Source organism: Camelina sativa, chromosome 9, assembly GCF_000633955.1.
Source record: "Camelina sativa cultivar DH55 chromosome 9, Cs, whole genome shotgun sequence".
In the NCBI taxonomy this organism is placed as follows: Eukaryota; Viridiplantae; Streptophyta; class Magnoliopsida; order Brassicales; family Brassicaceae; genus Camelina; species Camelina sativa.
The window spans coordinates 29,171,927-29,180,702 of NC_025693.1; the positions used below are offsets into that span (position 1 = coordinate 29,171,927).

The following is an 8,776-nucleotide window of genomic DNA, read 5'->3' on the forward strand; positions in this document are numbered from 1 at the left end:
TACATTGAGAAACGAAACTTTGATATAAAAACTCGAGAAAAGATCCGAAATTTAAGCAAAAGAATCAACCTCAATAGTTACAATATCAAAATTCACAAAAGAAGCAAACCAAGAAAATGGCCTTCAAGAACCATTCTTCAAGAACAAGTCTGTCTTCTTCTTCTTCTTCTTCTTCCACTTCATTCAGGTTCACAACAATCATTACATTAGCACTCATCTTCTCTTCTTCTTACTACATCTTCTTCTCACAGTTCGATTACTCTCCGGTGACATTTTCCTCTGTGAATATTCCTCCGTTCGCTGGAGATCTTCGAGACCTTACATTCCCTTGGAACAAACTCTCTCTCGGACCAATCTCCGAGAAGCTAAAACTCGCTGTCTTTTGCAAATCATGGCCTGTTGGTTCGATCCCTGGAGGAATGGAGCGTCACGCTTACACTCTCTACAATTCTCTTGCCTCAAGAGGTCACGAGATTCACGTCTTCACGGTTTCTTCCGACAGAAGTAACCAAGAAGAGTATCACAACAAAGGAGATCTTCATGTCTACTTTGCTCCAAACGAACACGGCACTCTTAACCACTCTCAAGCTTTTGAGATCTTCGACAGAATCAACGGTGCAGATGATCATCATCCCTTCGATTATGTTCATACTGAGAGTGTTTCTCTGCCTCATTGGCGTGTCAAAATGGTTCCTAACGGTGACATAGCTGTGACATGGCACGGTATCTGGTACGAGATTATGCATTCAAATCTCTTCCAAGAGCTTTCGAATGATCGTCCTACTAGCTCTGATCTTCAACAAACGATGCCTAGACTCGTTGATGAGATCAGATTCTTCCCGAGATATAAACAGCACATTTGCATAAGCAACAGCGCGCGTGAGGTTCTCGTTAACATCTATCAGCTTCCTAAGAGAAACGTTCACGTTATAGTCAACGGCGTTGACCAGACCAAGTTTGTGTATTCCCCTAAGTCTGGTGCTACGTTCAGGGCCAAACACGGTGTTCCTGATGGTAATGGGACTGTTATTGTGATGGGTGTCTCTGGACGTTTGGTGAGAGACAAAGGACATCCACTTCTCTACGAAGCGTTTGCTTCGATCGTTAGAACGCACCCGCAAGTGTATCTGCTTGTGGCTGGATCTGGTCCTTGGGGGAAAAGATACGCGGAGTTAGGTGAAAACGTTAGGGTGTTAGGAGCTTTAGAGCCAGAGGAGCTCTCTGGTTTCTACAACGCGTTAGATGTGTTTGTGAATCCGACGTTGAGACCACAAGGGCTTGATTTGACGATCATTGAAGCGATGCAGTGTGGGAAACCGGTCGTAGCACCTAACTATCCGAGCATTGTTGGGACAGTGGTAGTGGATGAGCGGTTTGGGTACACGTTTTCACCAAACGTGAGATCTCTTGTTGAAACTTTGGACTCTGTTGTAAGAGATGGGTCTAGGGTTTTGGAGATGAAAGGAGTAGCTTGCAAGGAATACGCTCTTTCCATGTTTACAGCTACTCAAATGGCTTCGGCTTATGAGAGATTCTTTATGTGTATGAAGAATGAGAGGTATTGTAAGTATCCTCTTCCCACAGATGATTAAATTTTCATCGTTTTTTGTAATTTATTTTTATAAAGATTCTTTTTGTAACTTACTTCGAATTATTTTCTTGAATTACTATTTGTTTGATCGTCAAGCTCAAGGTTGGGACGACCTTGTACGTTTTTGTAGATTTGTAACGAAACTAATAAGAAGGAAATAGAAAATTTTGAGACATCATAGGTTTCATAGTTTTGATCTCTTAAAGAAAGATTATAAAATTGAAGAAGTTGACTTCGATCTTAAATAAAAAGTATAGTTTTCCTTATAACCAGATCTCTGTGTTTCCCCTGTTTCTTTTTTTTACTTCAATCACTATCTTTCTCTCTCTTTTTTTATATATATGTTTTTGTAATTTTGGTGGACGATGAGGAGAAAGAGTGTATTATATACTATACTTTCCAAACATAATTTTAAAGTGTTTAATCTACACGAGCCACCAAGAGAATCAATACAGGATAGCTTAAACTAATCAGTTTCCCTTTCTCATACTTTATATGTAAAGGCCTCTCTACTAGACTTACTATATAGTGGAATGTATAAGGTACGTAAAGCATGCACAATTCGTAAAATCCGTAACGAAGAGATACATCAATTTATTGGTTACGCCGAACGAACAAACAAGGCTTACAAAAAAAAATAAGAGAAAAGGATCGATATGTTTTCTTCTAAACCGGTTCTTCTCGATCAAGAACAAAATATACATCCTCCAATGTAAATCTACTAATATATTACTTAGTGATGGCGAGGATCGGGACCTCCAGGGCTTAGTCTCATAGACTCATTAAAACCTCTTTCCATTAGCTTCTCCATACTCGCTTTCAACACTTTCTCTGCTTCTCTCATCATGCGCCCTCGTTTAACACCATCTGCGTTTGGAGATCGCTGCTGCAGTGGTCGAGACGCTGATGAAATCGATAAGGAAACACATATCAAGAATAAGCACAGCCAGAATTTCAAGTTAGCCATGTGTTATGTGCTAATGATTTAATTTAGAAAGGTGTTAATGATATTGTAAAGTTGGTATACAATGGTTTTTGTGTATTTTCATCACATGCTTGAGGCATTTATATAGAGAAATGGCATTGGGGGTCATGATGAATCTCATTGAAATGCTATACATTATAAAATAGATAAGACGGTCGAGACGAGAAAAAAAATAAAGGCGGTCGTGGGAGGAGATTTATAATCGAGGCTAAATAAGATGCACTTTTTAATACATATGCAATATTCCTTTTGTCAACATATAATGATAAAAATATATGAAAGCTAAGAAAAATACAAAGAATGAAAACTTTTTGAATAATGCATGCGGATAAATTCATTAGTAGATTGTAAATGTATTCATAGTATATACCCACAAAGGAAAATTTTCAAGGAAAAAAAAGGTTTAAGTGTTGAAGATGACATGTGTAATTAGAGTGCCTTTGAATGATAAACCAACTAAACTACTTCATAATATAAAAAGGCAAATATGGGGCACAATTGTGAATGGACTCAAATTTTAAAAAGTTGTTGTAGTTAGAAGTCAATCGATGCCGACTTTTTTTTTTTTTTTTTGGGCTGGCCTTTAGTTTAGTTGACCATTTGAGTTAACTAACGTAACTCCGACGCAAAGGATCTGAGTAACGTCGTATTTTTTTGGTGATTCTATCGACTGAAAATAACCGAAGTTATAATTTTATAACAAGATAAATATTGTCACTAATAATGAAAAGCAACCATGAATCTCTGAATACTACTATGTCGATATTATTGAATAGACATTTAAAATAAATAAAAGAGAACTTAGAGAATATTCATGAATCATGAGTTGAGGTCCAAATCACTATCTTTCTCACTTTGATTCTTTAAAATTAATTATAGAGACTAGGACAAAGTCTATCACTCTATTTTATTTCTGTTAATAACAAGTTGAAGACTCTTTATGATATTAAAAAGGTTTATTAACGGAAACGATTTTGGATTTTGTCTTTTTTTTGTGCAGAATTTTTTGGATTTTGTCTTGGATACAAATGTGGCGCTTTAGTTTTATAGACTAAGTGAAATACCAATTGGAAGCTCGAAGAAAAAGTGATCAAAACACTAACTTCAACCCAACTATTAAATTTATTTATCAAGAGAAAAAAGAAAAAAAATCTATTGAAGAGACAAGAATAGACAGACGAAATACCTAATTTTTTAGATTGTTTTAAATATGCTTAGATTGGATTACAAGAATCTTAGATTTTACGATGGAGATACGATTTGTATAGTACTGGTTTATTTAGATACTCAAGATTCTCTGATATATACTCTATGTATTCATATATTGTTTACCAAATTACAAAATAGGTTATGGAAACATGTATTGCAAAGATAAATTGATGGTAGTCTAACTCTTTTCGTCAATTTGATGCTAAGACAATAACCGTATATCAATCATCTAAACATCCCAGTTTTTGTTTAAAACACGTCTCTACTCTCTCTACCTAAACCGCTACATGGCCGAAAGCAATATACGTTACATAACTTGACGGACCTATATATAATGTCATTGTTTAACACATTGATAAAGTATTGATACAAACTACTATATTACATAGAAATTAAACGTTATTTGTTTATCTATTTTAACCTTTTTAACGTATTTCTACTTCTGATAGGTATGTAAATTATTTTGTTCTTGCTATAATATGAATTTTTTTCCGTTGACAAGTGAATATTTATCATTTTTTAATACATGCAGAGGTATGTGCTCGTTTGTCAATAAAATAAACATATCCATTTCTTTATCGTCCGTTCGTGGACCAGAAAATCATTTTTTAATACGTTTGTGGAACATTTTAACCATACCTCATTTGATAAATTTAGAAACACTTTGCGAGTTGGACCAATACCACATGAAACACCATGGTATTAAAACAATATTTTCTTAACACACTTCTCAATTCTTTATTTATTTATTTCAACACTAATCTAAAAAGAAAACTCATATAACCAATCTATACATGATTAATTATGGGTTATAAACTCATAACAAACGGGCAAACACATGTAAAAGGAACAAATATTTAGAATCCTACAAAAATACCAAAACATTTGTTGGATTGTATGCAACCCAATACGTGGTAGTCTAGTAATATCCACGATCCTCCTAAAACTGTATAGTTTCACACTCTATTTTTGAACGATTTACACCTTTCGTAATTGTATATTCTACTGGATAGTCCTAGACACTTCAAACAAAACTTTTCTAGCTAGAAAACTATCGTTTCACAAAAAGGTACATATGATATGAGTAACAACTGAAATCCAAAATGAGACCCCTTGAATAAAAATAGCACTATCTAAGACTCTAAGTACTAAAGTATAGTCGGTCCTCTCCGATGAGTAAGTGTTATGAATGGTATTAGACGTAAACTAACTACTACCTCCCTTAAGTGGTCCTCACTCCTCTGGACGGCACTTTCTTACATAACGCACTTCAACTCTTCTTACTTATTTTATCCAACTTTTTCATTCCATTTAGCTAGAAAATATAACTAAAATAATTATATTTATATTCTTTTGTCTAGTGTATATGCTTGTATGTCAATTATCTTTTGAGTTAAATAACAATCATAGGATTAAAATGGATCATGATAGCTGAAAAGAAGATAAGTTAAAGAAATCTCTAATGCATGACGGTTTGATATGCATAGAGTCACTCAGGTCACAACTTTATTACAAACCTTTTTCTTGAAAAAGGAATTGGTAAGAACAAATCAATCAAGGTGTTGCTTTGCTGTAAAGTCAAACCATTTTTGTAAGAAAATGATACTTTTCGAAACTTGAAATATCACTTTGTCAGATTAACAATTTGATTTATGCTATACATATAAGTGAGTTTTCCAAGAAAGAAAGAACAATATTAGTTGGACTCAAAATTGCGATCAGTGACAACTCCTACCATTCGTCGAAGTCAGATAATTAACAGGTAGACTGTAGACGTTCAAAGTGAAAAGAAGAAAAAAAACACATCAAGTTTTGACATTACTTTGAGTTTCTGATCATAGTTACCAATTATCAAACTTGTTTGAGAATATATCTATTTTCATTCACAAAAATGTATCTTTAATATTGTACGAACATATAAAGTAATAAAACTAATCAGGCAAGAGAGGTAACCTGTCAATGCCATAGGGTGAACCATTAGACTCGCCAGTGCTACAACCGAACTCGTCAAGCTCTTCTCCGTTCTCTTCTTCAACCTCTCCTTCATCTTCACCGTCGTCTCTGTCTTCTTCTGTCCCATAAGGGATGATCCGTAGATACATCTCATCCTCTCTCCATTTTCTTTCTGATCGTAAATTATACTTCCTGACTAGCTTTCCTTGAAGAGACACGATCTTAGGTTGCCTCGGTAGTAAATCGGCTGTTTCCTTTTTCGGTATCACTATCCGCTCTATCGCTAATCTCGCTTCCTGCATGTAAACGATTTTGTGTTAAGAAATCCTGAATATGTGGTTACTATCAAAGAAATTTTGACTAGCTCTTTAGTTACCTCTAAGGCGTCCATTTTTTCAGATAGTTTTAGACGTTCTTCTGATCCAAATTCTCCGAGACCATCTTCGTAATCAGTTAGTAATGCCCGTATCGCCTTGGCCACTTGAATACCTGAGTTAGTCTGCAAGACAAAAAGCTTCTTTTGGTAAAGAGGCTGGAACTAGAAAACTGGAAGAATAAGAAATTCTTAGTTTTTTCTTTTACCTTTGTTACATAAACAGGTATACCGTGAGATGTAGCTAATGCTTTAATCCGAGGATTCTTCCTGATCTTTGCTTGTAATGCGAGTATGGCTTCTGCTTCGCTAATGTCGTCAGTTAACTCTACTGCAGTTTCCATCTCTAGTTGTTTGATTGCCTGAAGAACAGTTGATTCTGCAATCTGAGTTGGAATCTGTGTATTAGTATATGGATATCAACAGATATACATAAGAGTATTAAAACTGGAGAATCTGCAAAATTCATTCTAATCTTACCCCATACACATATAGATACATCAGTGTCTCTTGCCCTGACGATTCTGCTTCAGTTATCTCCTTAGTTGGAAGGACTTCAGATACCGTTTCCTCATTGGTGAGCTTCGAAACATCTAATGTTTCCTCTTCATGTATATTATCCACAGTCGTCTCGTCGATGAAAGGTTCCTTCTCCATAATCACTTCCACTCCATGAGACTTTACTTTTCGGATTTCAACGTTTGGTAATCGACCTTTTAGCCAGGAGATGAGTCAAAAGAAGAAAATTAACTCAAGCCAGATCTTAAAATGTTGTTGTATCCAAATAGATGCTGCATTTATGTATATGTACTTTGCATTTATCAACAGTTCCAACTCAATAAGATAGGATCTACCTGCGAGAACAGCATCAACAGTTGCTTCAAGTCTACGATGAACTCGAACTTCAGTCTTTGAAACTATTTCTGCACCACAGTTAAATGTTGGAGGACCTTTTCTTTCAAGGACAGTCTTCTGGCCACCTCTTCTGGTCGCTTCCTCATCTCCAAGAGTCACACTCTGCCAAAGGTCTCCATTAATATGTCTGAAAGAATAACTATTAGAGAATATAAAATTGGAATGCCGTATCACTAGTTGTCAGAAAAAGAACTGATCCAGAATTATAGTCCATCGAGTTCCTACAACATGATATCACTCAATATAATCTGCTACATGTTTCCTGTGCCCCGAATCTTGTTATGCTGACATAAGAGATCCATGGGAAATGGTCAACATCAGCCCCTTAAACTAGTTTCTTAAGAAGTACAGTGCCATAAATGGCAATGATTTATGCTAGAATGACGATTGGTAAGAGATTCTCATGATATGTCAAACAATATATTGTTTTGGGTTTGAACGGTCTGCAAAGATATCATGTCTAACCTGTACACCTCCAACCAGAAGGTCCAATGAAGGATTCTTAATCAAATTCTCAATGGTAGCTCCATGAGCAGTGGCGACTAACTGGATTCCACGTTCTGCTATTGTACTTGCAGCTATCGCTTCAAGTTTAGTTCCAATCTCATCAATCACAATCACTTGAGGCATATGGTTTTCTACTGCTTCAATCAATACCTGAAGGTAAGCAAATTGAAACACATAATAAACCATACCTCATTTAAAAATAAACAACGCTCAAACTATCCTACAAACCAACCTTGTGTTGTATGTCAGAGTTAGGGACTTGCATCCGCCTAGCATTACCAATCCCTGGATGAGGTATATCACCATCACCACCAATCTCATTAGAAGTATCAACAATCATTACTCTCTTCTCATAGTCATTTCCTAGCATTCTCGCTACCTCCCTGAATAAAATGACTATATCAAATCCATGGAACTATATGAGCAAACTGATCAAATGTAGAAGAAACTAACACAAACCTAATCATTGTAGTTTTCCCAACACCTGGTGGACCAATAAGCAACAATGAGTTCCCATCTTGAACAAGATCACGCAGCAAATTTGCGCTTCCTCTAACAGATCGACCAACACGGCAAGTTAATCCAATAATTTCTCCTTTCCGATTCCGTATCGCACTAATCCGATGCAACGTCCGGCTAATCCCAGCTCGATTATCATTAGTGAACTCACCAACCTGACCAAATTCATGGTCTTAGACTCTTAGCAAGCAAGCAGCTATAGATGTTTCACCGGAGAAGAAGAACCAACAAAAAAAAGAGACTCACCAACCTGAGAGACAGCGAATTCCAAATCCTTAAACGTAACAGAGTCGTCGGAGATAACAAAATCTCCAGAAGGGAATCGCGCCAGAGGTGTACGACCTAAATCCAACACAATCTCAATGAGTTCACTAATCTCAGGGTGCTCATCAAGTGTCCTTCGTATCTCCTCCGGTACCAGAGCCAAGAGACGGCGTAACTCGTCATCGAAGTGGTCCTCGTCGTCTTCTAATTCCGGAACGGCGATTGGAGACGAAGATGCTGAAATAGCAACAACTCCAGGTGAAGAAGACGAAGGGAGGAGAAGGAGTTTATTGCGGAAGAGTTGGTGAAAGAGAAGAGACGATCGACATCGGAGATTGAGGATTCTTCTTCGTTCATGACGACGTAAGTGCGTTAATGGAGGAACATGATTACGGCTCAGTGATAAGCTCAGCATATTCCTCACTCACCTGATTTCTTTTTTTTTTTTTTTTTTTTTTTT

General features: G+C 36.4%; 3 protein-coding genes across 4 annotated transcripts; 1 reads left to right on the forward strand and 2 right to left on the reverse strand.

Moving 5' to 3' along the window:
* Nucleotides 82-1,592, forward strand: LOC104712924 (D-inositol 3-phosphate glycosyltransferase-like). Its single transcript, XM_010429920.1, has one exon. The coding sequence runs from the start codon at nt 117-119 to the stop codon at nt 1,590-1,592; it is 1,476 nt and encodes a 491-aa protein (XP_010428222.1). The 5' UTR covers nt 82-116.
* Nucleotides 2,194-2,613, reverse strand: LOC109126593 (CLAVATA3/ESR (CLE)-related protein 1). The gene has a single exon (XM_019230281.1). It carries the CDS (start codon nt 2,556-2,558, stop codon nt 2,325-2,327), a length of 234 nt encoding a protein of 77 aa, XP_019085826.1. The 5' UTR covers nt 2,559-2,613; the 3' UTR covers nt 2,194-2,324.
* On the reverse strand, nt 5,569-8,762 carry LOC104712925 (uncharacterized protein ycf45-like). 2 transcript variants are annotated; one of them, XM_010429921.2, is made up of 9 exons: nt 8,303-8,762; nt 7,993-8,207; nt 7,766-7,916; nt 7,492-7,683; nt 6,966-7,128; nt 6,592-6,824; nt 6,321-6,497; nt 6,115-6,237; nt 5,569-6,034 (listed from the first exon to the last, which is right to left on the reverse strand). In XM_010429921.2, the coding sequence occupies exons 1-9, from the start codon at nt 8,729-8,731 to the stop codon at nt 5,717-5,719; spliced, it is 2,001 nt and encodes a 666-aa protein (XP_010428223.1). In that variant the 5' UTR covers nt 8,732-8,762; the 3' UTR covers nt 5,569-5,716. The 2 variants fall into 2 exon arrangements, with proteins under 2 accessions (XP_010428223.1, XP_010428224.1); XM_010429922.1 differs by having other exon boundaries at nt 8,299-8,454.